General features: G+C 40.5%; 1 protein-coding gene across 1 annotated transcript; it reads left to right on the top strand.

Annotated features, from left to right (window-relative positions):
* The first annotated feature begins 16365 nt into the window (after nt 1-16365).
* Nucleotides 16366-21777, top strand: LOC111872617. The gene is made up of 2 exons (XM_023866698.2): nt 16366-16513; nt 19417-21777. Exon 2 carries the CDS (start codon nt 19430-19432, stop codon nt 20327-20329), a length of 900 nt encoding a protein of 299 aa, XP_023722466.1. The 5' UTR covers nt 16366-16513; nt 19417-19429; the 3' UTR covers nt 20330-21777.
* Nucleotides 21778-22941: the final 1164 nt, after the last annotated feature.

Raw genomic sequence — 22941 nt, 5'->3', positions numbered from 1 at the left:
GTGGATCTATACAGCCGCTCCCCATACGCCTTCATGACATAGTGCTTAATTAGTTAAGCACATGGACGACTCTACATTTTTTACCTTACAATGAAGAGACTTAATTTAAGAAGCAATCCCCAGGATGGCAAATGCTCCAAAATATGCATAAATATGCCTTAAGGTGGATAATCTGCATATGAATAATAGGGACTACACTATATAACACATACTTTGAGGTAAGAATGAAGTTTCCACTAAGAAGGGGTGCAGAGACTTGTTCTCCTCCTGGATGCTGTGTGGCGGGGAAGAGTGTCCTGAATCCGGGTACAGCACATGTCAAAATGGCAATGATTACTGACATTTCACCTGCAGCGCAAGAAGAAGGTGGAGACAGTTCCTCCTGATTGTCAGTAACCTTCACCACTGCAACACACTGCATATCCAGACATCCTGCAGGGGCCACTAGCTGCTGCCTCCAGAGTGTGGGATCATGGCACACTCTCTTCACAGATGTCCCTCCAGACCTGTCAACAAATGTAACAGTTACATGAATGTTAACTCTGGCCCAGTCCTTGTCAGAACTCTCTTGTGCCATGGAGAGTTTCATTGCCTGGCATGCTGCTTAGTTCTGGTGACATACCCAGGGTTCTTTGGGACCCTAGGTTTACATGAGAAATTGTGAAATATATAAAAATAAGCTTTCATAATGTTATATTTTAGCATCCTGTTGCACTGATTTATGTCCATGATTTATTCTGACCGTCTTACAGTACATACATTTATTCACCTTACTCTTCTCTCTTGCACTACACGTTTCAGCACTAAAGTGCCATCTTCATGCTTTCATGCTTGTGTGTGTTTATGTTAATAATGACCACGAAAGTTATCTATTTCCCATATTCGGAGTTTACAGCTTTTATACCAAAAAATAACATTTGCTTATTACCTTTTTAATCACTAAAACGTTATGTGGTTATTTGGAATTTCATTCGGTTATCTACTACCAATTTCTTTTTATATTTAATTACCACTTTTTTTTTTCACAGAAATGGCTGATGGTCCCATGTGACAATTTTTGAAGAGGAGGCATGTAAGAATAGAGGGGGACTTAGTCCTAGGCATACGGATAGTTCTGATAACATTAGCGACTGAGGATCACAAGCTTCTAACAAATTTTACTGCACTAGTGGAACAATGGATCCAAAAAAGAACCATCTTTATAATGAAAACTAATTAATCTGCTTTAAATGGAACAGTGATTCAGGCTGTCCTATTCCACTATGTCTCACCTGTGGCAAACAACTAGCAAATGAAGCAATGGCTCCAGCAAAATTGAAACAACACTTAACTACAGATTATAGCCACATTAACTAGTAAAAGTGCTGATTATGCTGGGACAAGATGCAGTATGATAAACCAAAAAATAACAGTTTCTGTATCAAGGTCAATGAGTCACAGATTTCACCAATAAAAGTTACATTGTAGCGTTTGTAAGATTTGTAAATGATGGCGAAATTCAAGAAAACTTTTTCTCTGTTGCAAATGGCAAGATATATTTAATGTCTTGTTTTCATATACGGAAACAGGAGGTCTGTCTGGGGAGAACTGTGTAGGAATCTGTGGTGCCCCATCAGTGGTTGGCTGTAGAGCAGTGCTTCTCAACCACCGGGCCGCGGCCCAGTAGTGGGCCCTGGCATCAATTATACTGGGCTGTGGGACGCTCTTCTGGAATTTGTCATTTTCATTTTCTAAGCATTTTTCATGAATAAATATTTTATAGTGGAAATATTCTTAGGAGAACAATATTTGTGTCGAGAAGCTCAGACACAGAAGACCTAAATCTGTGTAGCAAATGTCAGTGACCAAGCCGCACATTTTTAAACATGGAAGTATTCATGAATGATCGGGAATTTTCAGACATCCAAATCTTTCAAAATTTGGGAAAGGCAATACCGAGGTTTATGACTAGTCATAAAAGTTGCCTGCAAGCCGATTACAACGATGGGCGGCATATCCTCTGTTCTCAGAACTGAGCGAAATAACATCTGTGTTGCAAATGTCAGTGACCAATCAGCAAGGAAGTATAAAGAAAATGTTTCCACTGAAATTGAAAATCAAGGCAGTCTGTGTCCGGTTCTCAAATCTAGTAATACTGAATACTGTTTCTTCACAAGTTCGCATTACAGTGTGTAAGTGCTTGTTTTGAAACCTGAGTGAAGATGTTGTCGTTTGAAAAATATTATCCTGAACATGAGGATCCCCAGAGGCAAAATATGTGGATTGTGAACCCTTTTGTTGAACATAAAGAGACAGCCCTTCCCCATGAAGAAACCCTTCAACTTATTGAATTATCATCGGACAAAGGACTGGAAAGTACTTTTAATACTATGAGTAATTCGAAATTCTGGATAACAATGAAAAATTTATATCCAAATTTACATGAAATATCAGTGAGGTTTCTTCTTTGTTTTTCCACCACATATCTTTGTGAAACTGAATTTTCTGCCATGACTGTGATTAAAACGAAACAAAGGAGCTGCCTGCAACTTTCTGACTGTCTCCGTTTGGCTCTCCAATTCATCCCAGAATTAATAAGCTAACAGACAGAAAACAGAAACAGAAGTCTCACTAGCCTAACTAAAACCTTCCAAACTCAGTTCTGATAAAAGAAACTAAGTTTAACTTTCCAATAACTTGTAATTGCTGTGTTAAAGTGTTGTGTCTTTAAAATCAAAATATTAATTAGTTTTGGAAGTAGTGTTTAGAATTGAGAGATTCAGACATTTTTATTTATCAAATTACATACTTTACATATATAATTATTTGGTGTATGTGATAATAAGTGTTTCGCCGGCAAGTTGACATCCTTCTGCTTCTTCCCCTACTCAGTTGACTTCTGTGGTGAGTTACAATGCATAAATATTTTTCTCACTGCCGTTTTCTTCAAACCAACATCATTAAAATCAATTTAATAATACAATAATCAATTTTATGCTGAATAACATAAGTTTTTGGTAATCAGCATGGGATATGTCAATGAAAATTAGCATAAATTAATTTAATGATGTTGGTCTGAGGAAACTACAAAATGCTACAAGATTTCATTAGTCCAGAGATTGATAACTAATTTAAGCGTAATTTTTGTTTGTCAACATGCCACACTGTATACATAAGTGTACTAATACTCTTTATGATTATGCTATAATTAATTACTAATATTACGTTAGCTTAATGCATGAACTTTAACAAAATTGGAAAGGTATTTACGAGTAAATTTGTTGGGACTGGGCCCTCGTCTTATAAAAAAATAATTTACTGGGCCGCGGTCTGATAAAGGTTGAGAAGCACTGCTGTAGAGGATTCACCTCTCTTGTTAAAAAATAAAAATAAAATCCTGATGTCACAACACACTACTTTATTCACATAGAGATGTTGGTTTCAAAAACTGTTGGAGGTGAAATGAAACAAGTTTTGGATGATGCTCCAAAAATGGTTAACTTTATCAAACAAAGACCAGTTCACTCCAGAATGTTTAAAAAGTTGTGTGAAAACCTGGAGAAACAGGACATAAATCTCCTGCTACATACAGAAATCCGGTGGCTTAGCAGAGGAAGAGTTCTCAACAGGGTGTCTGAGCTGAGAGGTGAATTATGTAGATTACTTTCAAGAAAACAGTAGGCCAGATTTTGCAAAGTGCTTTGAAGATGAAGGGATGGCTGGAGAAACTATCATGCTTTCCTGGGTCTGGTCAAGTGGGATTTGTGGTGGACAAAGTGGCGCTGGGGCAGGTTTTCTCCGAGTACTTCGGTTTCTCCTCCCAGTCTTCATTCCACCAATTGCTCCACAATCACCCTCACCTATCATCTTGGGCTTGTACAATAGGCCAGAAGTGGCCGCAGTACAAGGGACTTAGTCCCACCCCACTAGCAATAAAAAAAACTAGTCCCACCCCACTAGCAATAAAAAAAACTATCATGCTTAGCAGATACTTTTCATCACACTAACCAGTTGGACAAATCTCTACAAGGCCCCAGAGAAAATGTTGTAACTTCAAGTGACAAGAATCTTGGATTTAAAAGGAAACCGAATCTTTGGAAAAATCATGTTGTGAAAGGAAACCTTGAAATGTTTCCACAGCTGCTGGGGCTTGAGGGTGAAGGAGGATTCCAGCAAGTCTTATTGAAAACCAACTTGAAATGTGGAACATAATTAAACATTATCTTCCCTTCTTTTGAACACAAGTGTATGTGTGGCCAGATGATGGACCCTTACTCTGGAACTCTGTGAGCTGCAGTCTGATCGCATACTCAAGAAGAGATTTACTGACTTATCCTTGGACAAGTTCTGGATTTCTGTGGAAGAAGAGTATCCTGCCATTCACTGGAAAGCAGCAAACATACTACTGCAGCTCTTGACTTCTTACATGTGTAAGCAGGCTTTTTTTTTGTTTAACCCTTACACTGCTGCGGTCGACATTTCAGGAGGCACGACAAGCCGTGGATGAATGGGGAAGTTAGGAAAATTAATCTTCGGCTTGAGCGGGCACTGATGGGATCTGGTGGAGCACACATTGGTATTATTAACTCAGATTATTTTGTGAGAGGTGACTTCACGGCGCATGGCCTCCACCTAAATTATCAAGGCAAGAGGAAGCTGACGCATTTGATTGCTGAAAGAATGGATGGTGGTCATGTGTCTGAAGTAAGCAGTATTCCTGTTATAACCTGTGCTAGAGCAATGCCTTTTTTAGATTAAAATCAAAAGCACAAAGGTGCTTAACATATATAAATTGCAATTACCATGATTTTGAATTTCTAAGCAAAAATGTTAACTTAACAAACATATCATTAAATATATTTCATCAAAATATCAGGGGACTAAGAAACAAAAATGATGAATTATTACATTCATTTGAATTAAATGGCATAAACCCCCATATATTATGTTTAAGTGAACATCATATGGTGGAACAGGATTTACTACACCTCACATTAGAGGGTTATTTATTAGGTTCTAGTTTCTGCAGGCGAAACCTACAGAGAGGAGGTGTGTGTATTTTCATTAAGAAAGATAAATGCTTCAATAAAATTGATATTTCATGTCACTGTACAGAAAAAGATTTGGAAATTTGTGCTGTTCAGCTAGGAACTAAATCATCTAACTTAATTATATTAGGCCTGTATAGATCTCCGTCGGGGGATTTTAACCAGTTTCTAAAGGGATTAGATGCTGCTTTAAAGTATTTATACAATCCAAAGTCTGAATTCCTGATTTGTGGTGACATAAATATAGACTATCTCAGTGACAGCAACCGAAAGAAACAATTGAACTCATTATTAAAAACATATAATTTGGTACATACTGTAAACTTTGCAACAAGAATTCAAAAGGACTCTAGCTCAGCAATTGACAATATTTTTGTTGATATTACAAGATTTAGCTCTTCCTCCACAGTTCCCATTATAAATGGCCTATCAGATCATGATGCACAGTATCTCATGATGAACAATATTGCTCTAGCAGGCAACTCTATATATCAGAAACAGAAAATAAGAAAAATAAACAGTGAAACAATAATGCAATTTCAGCACCTTCTAAAAAGTGAAACATGGGAATGTGTTTATAAAGAAAATGACACCAATGATAAGTACAACTCTTTTCTGTCTACTTTTCTAAATATTTTTGAAGCCAGTTTCCCAATTAAATATAAAAGTGTGCGCAAACTAAAGAATGACTGGATTACACAGGGGATAAAAATATCATGTAAACATAAGAGGACTTTATATGTCAACAGTAGGAACAATAATAATCCAAATATAAGAGTATTTTATGTTAAGTATTGTAAAATTCTTAGAAATGTTATAAAAGAAGCTAAAAAGCAGCATTATAGAAGACTTATAGCTAAGTCAGATAATAAAATAAAAATGACATGGAACATAATTAAAAGGGAGACAGGAAAAATGCATTTAACTGATCAGATGCCATCTCTTCTGGCAAAATCTGAGAAAGCAAAGGATCTAGAAATAGTTGCCAACGACTTCAATAAATTTTTTCTAACAGTTGCTGAGACCTTAAATTTACATCAGATGGGAAATGAAAATGCTTTCTCATTTTTAAAAGATGCATTTCCCATAAATTTTCCTAGTATTAAAATCATTCCAACCAGTGAAGCTGAGATAAAGAATATTATACACACCATGAAAACAAAGAACTCATCAGGATTTGATGAAGTAACAAGCAAAATTCTGAAAGCTTGCTCTGATTTAATTAGTTGCCCTTTAACTCACATTTGTAATCACTCATTATACACAGGCATTTTCCCAGACCGTCTAAAAATTTCAATAGTAAAACCAGTGTTCAAAAAAGGAGATAAGTACAGTATGACGAACTATAGGCCGATTTCATTATTATCTACTTTTTCTAAGATACTTGAAAAGGTCATGTACAGCAGGATAAATCAGCATATGCATTGTAACAACATATTGGTCCCAGAACAGTATGGCTTTAGGAAGGGTGTATCCACTGAAGATGCAGCATTCAAGCTAACAGACAATGTTTTAAAATCAATTGACCAAAAAAGGCATGTAGGAGGAATTTTCTGTGATCTGGCAAAGGCTTTTGACTGTGTAAATCATGAAATTTTGTTAAGTAAGCTGCAATTTTATGGCATTCGAGGAACAGTGTTAAAATGGTTCAAATCCTATCTAACAAATAGAAAACAAAAGGTTGAGATAAAATCACCCAAATATACTCAAAATTTTTTCTCAAACTGGAGAACAGTAAAGCATGGAGTTCCCCAAGGATCTGTCCTGGGACCCTTGCTTTTCATAATATATATAAATGACCTTCCACCAACAATAAATTTTTCATCAGAACCCATAATATTTGCTGATGATACAAGTGTTATAATCTCTAGTAAAATGTTTGATGATTTCTGTGCAATATCAAACAGAGTACTCTCCCACATGAATAAATGGTTCAATGCTAACAGACTTGCCCTAAATTTAAACAAAACAAATGTAATGAAATTTACAACAAATAATGCCCCTCCCTATGTTTTAAATATTGGATATAATGGAAAATATATAGAAGAGACAGTAAATACGAAATTCCTTGGCTTGCAAATTGATAGCCACCTAAGTTGGTCGAACCATATAGATAAATTGATCCCTAAGTTAAGTGGAGCATGCTACGCAGTTAGAAGCATGTTTCATGTCAGCAATACTGAGACTCTCAAATTGATTTATTTTGCCTATTTTCATTCTGTAATGAAGTACGGAATAATTTTTTGGGGTAACTCATCTTACAGCCAGAAGATATTCATCTTACAAAAGAAAATTGTTAGAATAATGGCTGGTGTTAAACCAAGAGAATCATGTAAAAATATCTTCAAGAGGCTAGAGATCTTAACTCTCCCATGTGAATACATATTCTCCTTAATGATCTTCATTGTAAAAAACCAAGAATTTTTTCCAACCAATTCTACAATACACAATGTCAACACAAGGAATAAAAATCAGCTTCACAGACCAGTTGCCAGCCTCTCTTGTTTCCAGAAGAGTGCATATTATACTGGCATTAAAATCTTCAACAATCTACCACCAAATATCACAACTCTTATAGATAAACAGGGACAATTTAAAGTAGCACTAAAGAGATACTTAATTACACACTCCTTTTACTCTGTTGAGGAATTTATGCTTCCAAACAACATAAAGTGTATGTAATGTTTTCTCTTGTTTGGAACACAGGAAAAAAAAATCTAGTATATGTTAATGTATGGATTTATGATGAATATTTTACTACTTTTGTGAAATCCTTACTATTTATGTGAACTTGAATTGTGCATGTATATATGTATTGTATGATTTTTGACTAATTCCACATCCGGTAGGTCATCTGACTAACTCATGGATCTATGGAATGCTATGTATGTATGTATGTCAATCTCTGAAAAACATGGCGTCCTTGCTGTGATCGACAAAACGCGTATTGCGACTTTACAGAGTTTCAAATCTCAGGTTTCTTTGCACCAATCTCATTCAAACTTGGCAGGTGCAGAGATTCATCTGCTGGGAATGTAAAGAAGCATCATTCATTAATTTCAATGGCTGCATTCTTCTGCCCTCTAGCTTAAGAAATGTAAAAGGTTGCAGCTGCACAGTGAGGCACGTGCTCTGTCGTCATGTGACGCGGGTATTTCACAGGGCTAGTAAAAAGAGCTTCATAATAATTTTAAATACAGTTGTGGACTTTGGTCAACATGTGACATAGTGATAAGACTGTGATATAAATACGGTGATTCTAGGATAGTGAATTATGTACTCTTTTGGCCATCTTGAACAATACTTATTTAAATGGACTTTTTCCCCTGTGAAAAATACTGAATAATTCAACATTTTTGCAACTTTTGCTGCCTGTTCCCTGTCTGAGGTAAGATTAGGTACATTTTCATACTTTGCACTTAAATTATTTGCAAAGATTTATTCAAAAATAATTCAGCACAGAGGGTACTGAGAGTTACTTATCATACTAGCAGTGAAAAGGTTAACAAGCATAAAGAGCAAAGACAGAAATCATCTCATTTCAGTTGATGATGCACCACATGTCCTTATGTGAAGTTCCACCCCAAAATTAGGTATCTGTGCAGCAAACAACAATGACAGGGTTCACACTGCAAATTTCATGCTTGATTTTAGTTCAAAATATAACACTGTGTTACAATGATATTTTTGTTCATACTGCTTTGATTTATCTTATGGTTTCCAGTAACCTTACTATTCAATCATCATCATCAGTAATCTGTCAAGACGACAGGTCCACAGTCTCTTCCAAAACAATTCCTCCACTTAATGCGATCTAGAGCTTTCTCCTTCAAATGACAGTATCCTCTTCTGTCCCCAAGGTCATCCAGAATCTTCTTACGTCTTCTTCCTCGTCTTCTTGTCACTTCTATCCGCCCATCTATCTTTCCTTCGATAACTTCTTTTAGAAGGCAGTTTCTGCGTAAAACATGACCAATCCAATTAGCCTTCCGTTTTCTTATTTCATGTAGGATATTCCTCTGCTCACTGACTCTAATTAACACTTCTTCATTTCTCACATAATCGGTCCAACTGATCTTCTCCATTCTTCTCCAACACCACATTTCGAAACTTTCCAGATGTTTCTGATCTACTGCCCTAAGTGTCCATGTTTCAGCCCCATACAGAGCTATGCTCCAAATGTAGCATTTCACTAGTTTCTTCCTCAAATTTAAGTCCAATTTGCTGGTAAAAAGATTCTTCTTCTTGCTAAATGCAGCTTTTGCCATGGCAATCCTGGATTTAATTTCACAAGTACACCTTCCATCATCTGTTAACAAGCTACCCAAATATTTAAAACATTTCACATTCTCCACTTGTTTTTGGTCTATCTTTATTGTGACTGGGGTTGGTTGTCTCGAAATTTTCATTACTTTTGTTTTCTCCACATTCATTTCCATGCCATAGCACCTTCCAATTTCAATTAGTCTATCAATCATGCCCTGTAGCACAGTTTCTTCCTTAGCCATTAACACAAGGTCATCTGCATATTTCACAGTTTGAATAATTTGCCCTCCTACTTTGAAGTCACCGAGCCCATCCAGAGCTTCCTTGGTAAGGCATTCGCTGTACAAGTTGAACAGAATTGGTGATAAACAGCATCCTTGTCGAACTCCTCTTCCAATCTGCACACTTCCTGTCTCCCCCCTGTCCAGTCGTACTCTAACTTTCTGATCCATGTACAATTTGCTAATCAATCTTCTTTCATGCCAATCGATACCTGTTTCTTTCAGGATCTGCATTAATTTGGTCCAGTTTACCCGGTCAAATGCCTTCTGCCAGTCTATGAAGCAAACACACAGTTCTTCATCTATCTCCAAAGTTCGTTCCGCTATAATTCTCATCATCCCAATTGCATCCCTGGTTCCTTTTCCTCTTCTAAATCCAAACTGATCTTCTCCAAGTACATCCTCTATTTTCCTTTCAATTCTTCTTTTAAGTATCTTTGCTATTATCTTTGCTGTATGTGCAATAAGACTTATTGTGCGATGGTCGCTGCATTTTGTAGCTTTTGTCTTTTTCTTTAAGGCAATCATTGTAACTTCTGTAAAGTCCTTGGGCCACTCTCCACTTTCATATATGGTGTTCATTAGTTTTGTCAGTGTTTTCAAACCACCTTCTCCCAGTAACTTGAGCACATCTCCAGGTACATCATCATCTCCTGTAGCCTTTCCCTTCCTCATTTCCTTGATAGCTTTTTCCACCTCACTTTGTAAAATATATGGTCCTTTCTCGTCTCTATCTACTTCTTCTTCCAGTTCAACTTCTAAGGTTTCTGGCCGATTAGGTCGATCATATAGTTCTGTAATATAATTTTCCAAAATACTATTCAATATTGTCAATAAATTTTCTAGTTCTAAAAAGTCACAATTAAGATAAATCTAAAACCTTTATTTACATTAAATTCTGAGCCTAATTACGAGTATATAATAATTTTTATCCAGGGGTTCACTGAGACTTGAACATTATTTCAAGGGTTCCTCCAAGGTAGAAAGGTTGTCCTAGCCTGAGCTACATACTGATCACACTATACAGCACACAATGGTTGGGTGATAAGTGAGTAATGAAACAAAGTGGTTTCAGCAAAATCTGAAGCAATTCAGCAAAAGTAATAAGGGGCTATGTCAGGAAAGCCAATCTGTAGGATGAGATTTGGGTTTAGGACAAAGCAAGAGTGTTACCCACAAAACTACGGTATTCAGCCCTACTATAGTAAGGACCATTTCATAATTTACCTACCTTTCGTACAGGTTGTCTTCTAATAACGTGTGCAGGAGGGCGGAGAACGTCCTGCACGGTCCTGCATGCTCAGGAAGACATCAGTGCCTGCCTTCTTTACTTGTGATAATCTCTCCATAACTCCAGTCCACTCGGTAACTGTCAAACATTTATTTAACATATACGTCACACAAATAGGTATGACACCGGACACGTGGCATAAAATTAAAGGGCCTGGAACACAAGACACATTACTTACACGTAACTTAATAATTTCTTACCTCCTAACAAAACCCAATGTTGACGGGTTATTGAAATGTATTACTGCTATTATATGCATCACACGAGTATAACTTTTATGTTTTTAAACCAAAACTTTAAAAATAAAGCCCTCACCAAACCGCATCTGCCTTCCATGAAATGGCTACCACGTACGATTTACCTATTCAGGGCGAAAAAACATTTCAGTGCCATCTACATACCGAGTAGTATCTTTCACGGTATTTCCTCCGGCGTCGATTGCTAACTAACGAACTTTCAGGAGCTGAACCGATCTTGACAAGTTGTCAGTCATGCAGCTACGCAAGAAGTACCGAAAGATTCTGAAGGTTCATTACCGTGTTCACAAGAGCCCCCACTAGTCCCATTCCTGAGCCAGATCAGTCTAGTCCATACCATCCCATTCTATCTCTTGGAGGTCCATTTTAATATTATCCACCCACCTACGTCTTGGTCTCCCCAGTGGTCTCTTTCCTTCTGGCTTTCCCACCAATATCCTATTACATTCCTCTTCGTTCCCATGCGTGCTACATGCCCTCCCCATTTCATCCTCATTCTAATTATATTTGGCGAAGAGTGTAAGTTATGAAGCTCCTCATTATGCAATTTTCTCCAGCCTCCTGTCACGTCATCTCTCTTCGGTTCAAATACTCTCGTCAGCATCCTGTTCTCCCTTAATGTAAGAGACAATGTTACACACCCACACAGAACCACATTCCCCCCCCCCCTTGGCACTACAGCCCTAATGGACCTAGGCCTACCTCCATGAACTTCTCCGTTCACTTCGGTTTTTCTAGATCTTACACATTCGGTAGGACTCCTAGGGCGGTTGATCAGCTCGTCGCAAGGCTTCTACCTGTACACAAACACAGAAAAACGCACACACACACAAATACACAAACTAAATATCCATGCCCTGAGTGGGATTCGAACCCACGATCCCGGTTTCCAAGCGAGCGAAGACAGTACACACCTTAGACCGCTCGGCCACCGTGACCGGTCATGTAATAATACTAGTGTACATAAATCCAATGTGAATCAGAATTTAGTAGTAACCAAATCATGAATCCTGAAATTTAGGTTGGGGTATCAATCAGATATACAGGGTGTTTCACGACTCTAGGGCACAACTGCAGGAGGCGACCTCCCACGCCCCCGCGATCAAAAAAGTTCACACAAACACGTGTCCGACCCGGGACTGATACGGCGCTATGACCGTTTTAAACTCAGAATAGAAGGTAACGATTACTGACAATAAACGGAACGAAATAATAAACCAGCATAATACATGATACATTTAAAGTATGAATGTAAAGTTAACTTCGTGAAATTACCTTTAATTTGAATTTATTGGTGCTTAAAGCTGATTTTCGAAAATGCCACCGCCGTCCGCAACACAGGCTGCCGCTCGGTTGTGAACCGCGCCGGACATACCAACCCACCACGCCTTAGGTACCTCTCCAGTGTCGAGAACCACATGCAAAACTATAATTATGAATATTCTAATTTTTACGTTTTTAGACAACAGACGAGAAGCTAAAAGGTTCAGGACTGAAAGGTAGCAATCGTTACCCGAATTCAATCGCCCTTAATATCCTCCTGAATCAAATTTTGATTTGAAATGTGCCACATTCTCAAAGCATCTGTTAGCTATCTTCATGCTACGATTTTGCTCTGCTTTCTGGTGATGAGACAGCAACATATTGTAACGTGTTTTGAGATCGAATCTCGTCGGTCACGTGTGTAAGTTCAAATCCCACTTCTGACACCAGTGTAACGTGTTTAGACACTGATCCCACTTCTGACACCAGTGTAACGTGTTTCGTTACTGAAGACGCCGTAGAGATCGTTAATTGGTTTATTGAACAATCTACAAATAACGGCTACAATTAATTATCACAATGTGACGGGTTTCCACAGTTTACAAACCCTACAACAAAATCTCTTGACACTATCTTCCAGAGTCTTCACCTATTAATATCGCGGGAGCTATACAAATCTCCCTGAATTACACACTCCAGATATAACTGGACTACAGCACTCACTAAGTCTCGAAAGCGCACAATAAGTCTTCCGCTCGCTGACTTCTTAGTTATCGCACACTCGCAGGCTGCTACCTTGAGAACTGTTGATAACACACTCTCGTTCGACTACTACTTAACTCGGCGACTGCTGCTATATGTCAACTCGACTTGGCGACTGTTACGCTACAACTCGGAACTGTCTTCGGCGATGGCCAGGTTACAACTGACTCGTTGCTGCTGTGCAGTTCCCTTATATAGCCGCAGTGGTGCCTGTTGTTACGTCACAGTAGGAAGCGGTGACGCGTCCGTGTTTGCGTCACCGCGCGTTGCGGGTTGCATAGCTACCAGGTTGCGGGGACTCGGCTAACTTCGGCTCCGCTCGGCTCGCTTCGGCTCGGCTCGTGACGTCACCGCGGAGGTGAGTGGCGGGGCGATGACTCGCCTATTACGCGAGCGCTACGTTACCGCTGGGGAGGTAGGGGTCAACATGTCACAATATAAACATATTTTTTTCTACATTTACTTCTAGATCAGCCTCTTTACTAGCGTCAATGAAAATTTCCGTGGTTTTCTTTATGGTATCTATGTTTATCTGCCAATTTATTCACAACATCAGCATAGACCAGCAGCTGATGTGTCCCATCTGGTTTTTCTGGACCTTCCTAATGGCATATTCTACAGAAAAATTAAAAAGCCATGGCGATAAATCATCTCCATGTCCTAGATCATTCTGAATAGGGAAATCATCAGACAAGTACCGTATTTACGCATGTATAGGCCGCGTGCGTGTATAAGCCGCAGCACAATTTTCAGACAGAAATTATAGAAAAAATAATTTTCTTGGAATATTATTTCAGGAGTATTACACCCTGTATTACTAATTATGAATATATTTTTTTTTAAATGAAGTGTAATTTCGAATATTTCGAATATAAGCCGCACCCCAGTTTTCCTCTTGAATTTTTGGCAAAAAATGTGCGGCCTATACATGCGTAAATACAGTATTTACCTAATACGGGCTTTACCATACGTTTCATCTAAACACATTTTAATCAGCCTAACTAGTTTCGTGGTTATCCCTAACTTTCCCTCCTAACTGAATCACAGACTTTCTTGAAGTCTATAAATAGCTGATATACTGTCTCATTGTACTCTCATTTTATTTCTGAGGAGTGGAGATGGATTTCTGGGCTTTGATACCGTGCAATGTGGAAGCTAATTAGAAACGTTTAGGAGAAGGTTTCTGCCTACATCTTTAGTGGAAAATTTTCCTTACGTTTAATTAAGCGCCAAGTCATGTAGATGTAAGGGAATGAAGGTGTGCTTTTTCATTTTTAACTTCGACACTAGGTAGAGGTAAAGTTGCCAGCTTTACGCTCGGGCTGTTTCACCCCAGATACTCATTACTCAGTGTGGGGGCTCTGAGCCGCAAGAACGTATTTTAATGTGAAAGACGAAAATGCGATAACAGTGGAACAGTGCCTGAGAATGGCCAAGTAAGGCCGAAACATATAGCAATTTAATTGTAATTTTAATATTATTTTAAATAAGGATAAATGGTAAACAGAACTGCATTAAAGACTGCATCACCAGTGATTGAGACTAGCTCTTTCTAAGGGGCCCAGCTGAGTAGGTTTATCCTTCCCTATCCACCTGAAGACGGAGACAGATCCAGTCTCCGAAACGTCGTGGGTTTTTTTTTGTATTTTATATACCAGACGATGGGTGAAGTCCAAAATAAGCCAAAAGAAGTACAAGATATTCATGTGTTTCGTATGGCTCTTACAATGAACAGGAACAATTTCCCTCAACACCATTAACCGGCTGAATTTTGTAATGGAGATTCGATACTTTCTGGGAGATAGGCGCCGAATTTTTACCTTCTATTTAGTTTCAGGTTTTAGATAATTAAGGGTTCATTCACTTTTGGAGATGAAGACTGAACTGAACCCGACATAGATATTTCTATTGTGAATGTTATGAATTGTAATTCTTCCTTAACACGATCAGGTAAATGCTAATTTCAGGCCCCGACCACTTCCTGCGCACTATTTCTGAGTTAGCATTTCACGAAAACAATTCCATACATTCCAGTCTTATTCGGTAGCACTGGGCATTTGTACGTACACCAGGCAACATTACTGTCTTTTGGGATATGATACCATGTAGACTGTCAGACAGGTACCAACGTTAGGGAGCAATTTGGGGCCTCCACTTTCAAGTTACCCTGAAGATGCATGCAGTAGGTTCCACTGTAACGTTGGTACCTGTCTACACAGTCTACAGTCTACACAAGAAAAACGTAATCTCCATAAGACACAGAATAACATCATATGAGCTGCGATGGCGTGTAGACTTGTAGAAGTGTACCGATGTTTCTGACGAACGTATTGCCTCCATCTTCAGCGTCGTAAACTCTGTCGGCGAATTTTGAGCAGAGTGTGTGGCATTACATCTTTGAAAATAGTGTTCTTCCTAGTGACCGTTGAGAAGACCTCCAATTAAAAAAGTCTGCGCAAAGATGTATAGACTCACACAGGACTGACCTCGGCTACGTTACTTTAGAATTCTATCTTACTCGACGGATCATAATTGCTGGTTACTGTGTGTGTGGAAATACAATGAAATCCGTGTCATCGGTATAACAGGTTTTGATAAAATCGACCTGTCGCTTTTGGGCCCCTAGTGCGCATACCTTTACGTTCCTGAAGAGTCAGCTCAAGCAGTTTTATTCAGACAGATCGTCTTCACAATGTACTGAAATTTAATCAAGTGTCTATTGCACTTTTTCGAAACAAAAATGCTAGTTTAAAATTTGGGACCTGTCTGAAGGACCCCTATTTTTTGGAATCAGGATGTTCATGACCTTAGGACACCGACTTATGACTGATAAACTCCTCAGTACCGAAGATGAATGAAATCCTGCCAACCGCTGACGCGCTTGCGAAGGACGCACAGATACATGCATACAGACGCCACACGAAGATCCATTTTTTATTATCCAAGAAAGGGGGGGGCGTCAGAACCTGTAAATCTGAAAAATATATGGATATATATTTTTTTTGCCACTGCAGTTCTTTGTCATATCTGAGCCTGTGAGACGGTACGAGGTAGTTTTTGAATTCATGAAATGCGTTTCTGAGCGCCTGTCGTTTCATTCACCCTTCCGGGCCGTGGACAAAGATCGGATCGACGCTGTGACGTCTTATTGCGCGACGCTGCGATGGTCGTGTTCCATATTGTACCTCGTGTGGGTAGACTTCGAGGGGGGCCGGTCGGATGGGGGGGAAATTGAGGCCGCCTGTGTTCACTTGCTGATCGGGGTGCGAAATGGTGAGCTTCTAGAAGTTTCACTCCGCCAGTGTCGAGCGCACGTGTTTCTCATCTGGTGAAGAGTGAGTGTACAGCTGAGGTTACCATTTGCTGGTACGTATTCGTGATTCAGTGCAAGTATCGTGCAAATGTTGATTGCTTTCGTTTTTGTAACGTTTCGAGCTAGTTACGAATGGACAATGATTTGGTTCCTTAAATTAGCTGATATGTAAGTACACGATGTGCTGAGTGACCACGGAAGAGAATTCTCAGTATAAAGACATAATATCTCGTGTTGCAACACACGGTGAAGCTTTATAAGCATGGCTGAGATTCTTGGCAAAATCGGTAATTGTTTCTGTCTTGTATTCGACAGATGTTCGGTTCGAGTCTCGGTCAGAACACAGACTATTCCTGCTGAGTTCTTTTTAGTTTCTTTTTTCTCCAGAACGTACATGAGTATGCTGGGATAGTACCTCTAATCAGGCCACTGCCGCTTCCCTCCACGCATTCTCTAATTAACTGTCCACCTGTAAACTACCCAACGCTACAAGCCTACGGATCTGAGTGACCGACAGCGGCGTTAAAAATTGAGATAAATAAATAAAAATTTAGTGAGCATTGAATGTTATATAAATGGAGAACGATTAATTGACAACAGTCAGCAGTCTTTCAGCGCTTCGCTAAATGGATCAAATATAATTTAGATTACCAGTATTACGGTCTTTTGGGTTATGATGCCGTGTTGTTCCAGAGGAACGTTTGTACCCGTCTACGCATCCACAATGCATCGAATCCCAGAAGACTTATATATCGAAGGAACCTATTATCGGATATTAAGGGTATGGTCTCCCGACATGCAAAACCATGTAGTACTGAAACAGCCCGACGTTTCGGAGGAACATACTGTCTACATCTTCAGAGTCCAAATCTAAATCGAGGAAGAAACCCCTGTAAACTGAGCTTCGTCCCTGAAGATGGGGGCAATGTGTTCCTCAGAAGCGTGGGGCTGTCTCCGAAATAAATGGCGCTTCAATCCAGGCGACAGTAATGCCCACAGCCATCGCTCTGAGAACCCCAAATCCAGCTTCAGAATCGCATAATTCTGCCTACTCCATAAAACTGCGGCGGTGCGTGTTGCAAACGTCACACTTCAGCCCATCGCGCCCCATATCCGATTGTAGATTTATCTGACAAGGAAATTAAAATTATGAAATTAAGCATTTGGCAGAAGTGCCTCTGTAGTTTGTTGCTAATCCCCGAGTTATCTTTCCTGAGATGTGGTGTTGTTACGGGACCTGACGGATGAAGACGCGACGACCGTTGACCACACCGAGTATGAACCCATGGGCTCCGAAACTCCCTGTTTATATAGTGATGAATGACCTGACGCACTGACATACCACCTTGCATTTCGTCATCACTGGCAAAAAATACCTGTAACAGCGTTGCGTAGTTTGGTATGCGGTCACTTCAGTGGGAGGTCGCCAGTCCTTCCCTGTGAAATCGATTGGAAAGATGCAATCGATTGTCTAAGATCAAAGGTCCACCGCGATGGAAGCCAATTAGCGGTTTCAGGTATCAATCTTGCTGTGACACCATGTCCGCGGACTACACCCGGCTTGAACTTCAGACGTCGTTTCAGCTCGGAGCTAAAATTAGACACGGCAGAGCCAGCGCGCTATATTGAGTCGCAGTCAGATACAGTCAGAAGGGCACGCGAGGGGCGCACTCAGAATTATCATAACGAACTGAGGGAATGCGAAGAGAAAGCCTCTCACTACTTGCGGAAAGTAGGACATTTCTGTTTCTAGTCGCGACGTTTGTTTTACTATAGAATAGACAAGTTCTTGAAAGCACAGCGGTAATTACATTGCCTGTGATTATCTGATTATTATTAGTATTATTATTATTTCTTATTTTCTCAAAATAATTATAAATGAAAATACTTCACCCCAGAATATACTGTGTACATGTCTCGCTAGCATGGATACCATGAAACGCACTCATTGTTGTCACGGCTCGTTACCATTGTTGCTATAAAACACATGCAGATTATTTGAGTCGCCATCTCTGTGCTTTTCTTATGGAAGAAATATTGGGAAGGAAGTCGCTTGGGCCAGAAACCCCTGCACGCAACAGAAAAATTAACAATTTTCTCGGAGTTGTCTCTCCAAGAGAAATATATATATATTTTTTTATCAATTATATTTTCCCCACGACGAGCTCGGAACAGCCAGACATCGGCCTACATAAAGCTAAAGTTGTCTCTACGCTTAGCTATAAAGCACTACGCCGTGATAGTGTATTGGGGAGTGGATGTACAGATCCACATTCTCTTGACCTTGGCACTAGCTGGAGGTGAGTGGTCAGCTTCACATCCCTGCTGCTTTACCCCTGGGGAAGGCGCCTCCGGTACCTATTTGATAGGAGGCTGGGTGGGCCCCAGAACTGGTCTGGATCATATAGAGGAAAGAAAATTCTGACCTTACCGGGACTCGAAATCCGACCCCTCAGTCGTCCAGCCTGTAGCCAGTCGCTATACCGACTGAGCTGTCCCGGTTCACGACATCGGCCCATATATATATAATTCTCAGAATAATATTATTATTATTGTTTTGTAGTTCATTTAACAAAACTGTCAGTAGCTGACACAATATAGCTTCGGAAGACAGGATGATTAATGAATGGGAAAGGATCTACAAGGAACAGGTCGTGGCCTAACTTAAGGTGATATTCCGACATTTCCCTGGAGTAACTGGAGAAATCTACGAAAAGTATAAGTCACGATATTCACTCTCTCGACCGAGATTCGAAATGGGCACTTGTCGAATATATGTCATACTTTCAGTCAGCTGGCTCGGTAATTTGGTGACAAGCACACCGAATTCTTCCACTTTGAAGATGGAGACGAGCGCCTCTGTCACGCTACACGGTCCCACATTACAGACGGCAGTAATTAGTTTTGTGTGCCGTAGTGTTTTGACGTAGTAATTTGGGGTCTGCGCCTGTTTCAGACCGAGAGGCGTCATGTCTTCTGGAAGATCAGTGCTGGGGCGCCCCCGACGGACCAAAGTGTACGACTGCAACTACACGGCCGGGGAGCGCTACTACAAACCGGTAGTGGAGTCACTGGACCGGAAGACTAGGCCAACTGGAAGAATAACTCCTGACAACTTCGCGACGCTGAGATCTTCACTGGCTTCAGACGAATTTGAGGCGCCAAGTTTCCGACGCCCTCCCCCTAGACTAGATGACGATTATGACGTCGAAGAACCACGCAGGAATGTTAACTTAGGTCTCATCGATGAATTCGACTCAATTTTTGAAAATCGTAACAGATCCCTCAGGGGGGAAATTTCACCGAGCAGAAACCTCAGATCAGCAGAAGACGAAATCGATCAGGAGATTTCGTCATATTTCAAACGTGCCAAAGAATCACGAGCTGCCAGACAGACATTAGAAGATGAATTTGAGACAGAAGTGACACCCAGAGGCAGCAAACGGCGTCCAATTGTAGATTTCCAGGAAAAACTCCTGGACACGGTCGGGGTAGACAAAGCTCGACTGACGATTCAGGATGACCCCTTCTTCAAGAAGCGTACACTCAGGGTTACAACTGAGGACGACGAAGAGGCGCCATCCCTGACGAAGTGGACGTCTCTGAACCGTCGCAGTCTGTTGGACGGCGACACTGAGGCTTCCGGTTCAGCCGCAGCAAGGGCTCGTAAGTCGCGGTCACGCCTTCAAGACCTGGACGCCGAAATTGAGGAACTGGCGGGTCGCTCTGCGGCCCGCGAGAAGAGGGCTGCCCAGCTGAGGGCCCTGGTGAAGGAAAACGAGGCGAACGCTACCGAGAACTCCGTAGCGAGTAGCAGGGTTGTTCAGAAAGCTGCTATCAGAGCCGAGAAAAAAACGGTCACTTTCTAATTGTACCTCAAGGAAGAAAACGTTAAAAACCTGAAACTGATTGATCTTATTCAATAAAAGTAGAACTACGTGATAATATATCCCGCTGCATCGCATCAAAACATCACGCAATTGAGGATACTGTATTTGAGCGGATCTGTCAACAAGAGGTTAGAAGTTTATGTTTCAGGACAAATAACTTAATACGTTTTAAAAAATTCTAATTTCAGTGGCAACTTTTACGCTTCGGAAATGGCACTGTTCGCTTTTAAAGCTGCAACACAATGAGGCCAAAGCTATGAAGCCTAAGGTGCATGTTAATAATACTTAAAAATCCAGTTCCAACCTCACAGAAAACAAACTGTATCTCAATTACAAAGGCAGTCGTTTCATGCCGTACAGGATGAAAAATCGCTGTTCATTCTCATACGAAACATACACAAACTCTTTGAGCAAAATGAAAGCAGGTTTTACATTAGTAACCACTGGACTTTAAGGAGCTGTAGGAAAGAAATGGGAATTCATTTCGGAATTTGATGCAGGGATCTGTATTACAGAACTTGTTCTCCGTGTCAAGAACCGAGGACAAGTTTGAGTTTGTTTCATTTTCAGTCCTGCATCGACGTTTCGTCTCTTTGCGCCATGAATCTGACGTTAATAGAATATTAGTATGTCTACACATTTAAACTCGAATCTTAGGAGCCTTAGAAGCAAACAGTCTCATAGAGTCAGACTCAGCTTGCATCACACGTATCAGCAGAGATCTGGGATGTTGTCATTATTAACAACGTTTAATTTTAAAACCCCTTTGAGAGTTCTGTCCCCACATTTTTTCCCCTTTGAGTGTAATTTTATATGTTCACAGTTTCGCTATAACTGGGTGAAACACATCCTAAAGACCCGCTGAGATCTAATGATTCCCAGCCCCGCCTGTGTGTGACATAACAAGCCTTAGCGCGGGCGGAAGAATGTAGCACTCTTGTCAGTCGCAATCCGAACCGAATGCACCTGGCCAACAGGTGCAAAGAGCTCTGGTAAGGGGGCTCATCAGATCCCAGCGGGTCCGTAGTTTTGCGCGCGAACCAGCCAGCTCTTTAATACGTCTCGTAATATCTCGAAGAACGCGTTATGAAGAAACAGTGACGTAGGGGGTGAGTTTCTTAATCAGTAAGATTGAGTACTTAACGTATGACATGACGCGCCGTGAGATATGTGATCTAGCTGTACAGAAATGTACATAATTATTTGACGGGACTGTACCAGCCTCCCAGTTATGCAGTTCTCAACATGTACAAAGGGTCATGAACCGGTTACAATCCGGAATATTTTGTAACAATTTATTTCATAATGTGAACAAACCCCTTGCAGTGTTAAGCTTCTACATTTATTTGTCATGGAGGAAGGGTTTTGTAATTGTGTACACACTGACATGTCAGTGCCTTCAATAAAATGTTCTCGTGAAAACCTCAGTACATACAAATTCCATGAACATTCATTAGGGACGAATGATGGTTGTGATGAGGAAACCCCCGCAGTTCCAGGTGAGCACTACCAATGCTTATTTAATACGCTGTCAGTAACACAGACTGTGTAGCTCCGGATGATAAGTGAATGATGAATTGTCCGGAAGCTTTCTGGAACTCCCTTAAGGCGAGTTCCGGAGTGACTGCGGAAAATCTCAGCATGGTCGGTGTCCAGGGCAGTCATTCGAACCCGTGACATCCTGGCTCTGTACAGTTGCCGTCTGCTACCCCTCGCATTCCCCGCCAGACACACACGAATTCATATTAAAATGAACAAGACTGCAATCATACACGTTCTGATGTGTGGGTCGATGTGTCCTGAGAAACAGGCCTCAACCTGGCACTGATGACTGACACAAGGCTTGACAAAGTTATATAAACAGCAACTTCGTAACTTGTATTGTCCATAAAATATTATTAGGGAGATGAAATTGAGATAGGTGGGACATGTAGCACGCAAGGAAGAGAAGAGAAATCAGGCAAATCTGAAGAGAAAATGATCACATGGGACATACGCGTAGATAGGAAGGGTACTATCACAGTTAATCTTAAGGAAGTAGGGAGTGAGGATGGGGACTGGATTCAGGTGCCTCAAGAAAGGGACTACTCGTGGGCTGTTGTGAACACTGTGATGAACCTCCATGTTCTATAAAGGCGGGAGATTTCTCAGGCTACTAGTCGCTGACTTCCCACCTCTACGGCCCGGGTTCGAGCCCAGGTCAGGTCATGTGGGATTTGTGTTGGACAAAGTGGCACTGGGGCAAATTTTCTCCGAGTACTTCGGTTTCCCATGCCAATTCTTATTCTACCGCCTGCTCCACTTTCATCATCATCTATCATCCGGGGCTGGTACAACAGGCCAGTTAGTGGGCGACGTATCGACTGGACCAAAATACTTAAAAAAACTAGCATCTGAGCAACTATCAGCTTGTCAAGGTAGACGCAGCTCAATGGTGTTTCTTAATTATTGTTTTCAAACACTTTAGAAGAACAGAGTACTGTCTTTTTTATTTTAACATTCTGTATTTGGGAAAAATCCTGACGCTTCGGAGCAACACATCGCTACTATCTTCAGGGTAGAAGAGTAAGCCAAGCAAGAAACCAACAAGA

Source organism: Cryptotermes secundus, unplaced genomic scaffold, assembly GCF_002891405.2.
Source record: "Cryptotermes secundus unplaced genomic scaffold, Csec_1.0 scaffold995, whole genome shotgun sequence".
In the NCBI taxonomy this organism is placed as follows: domain Eukaryota; kingdom Metazoa; phylum Arthropoda; class Insecta; order Blattodea; family Kalotermitidae; genus Cryptotermes; species Cryptotermes secundus.
Note: the sequence above shows the minus strand (reverse complement) of the source record. Positions and strands in the feature narration are given on the sequence as shown.

Coding starts and splice junctions, on each gene's coding strand:
- LOC111872617 (XM_023866698.2), top strand. CDS start 19,430: ATGTCTTCTGGAAGATCAGTGCTGGGGCGCCCCCGACGGACCAAAGTG.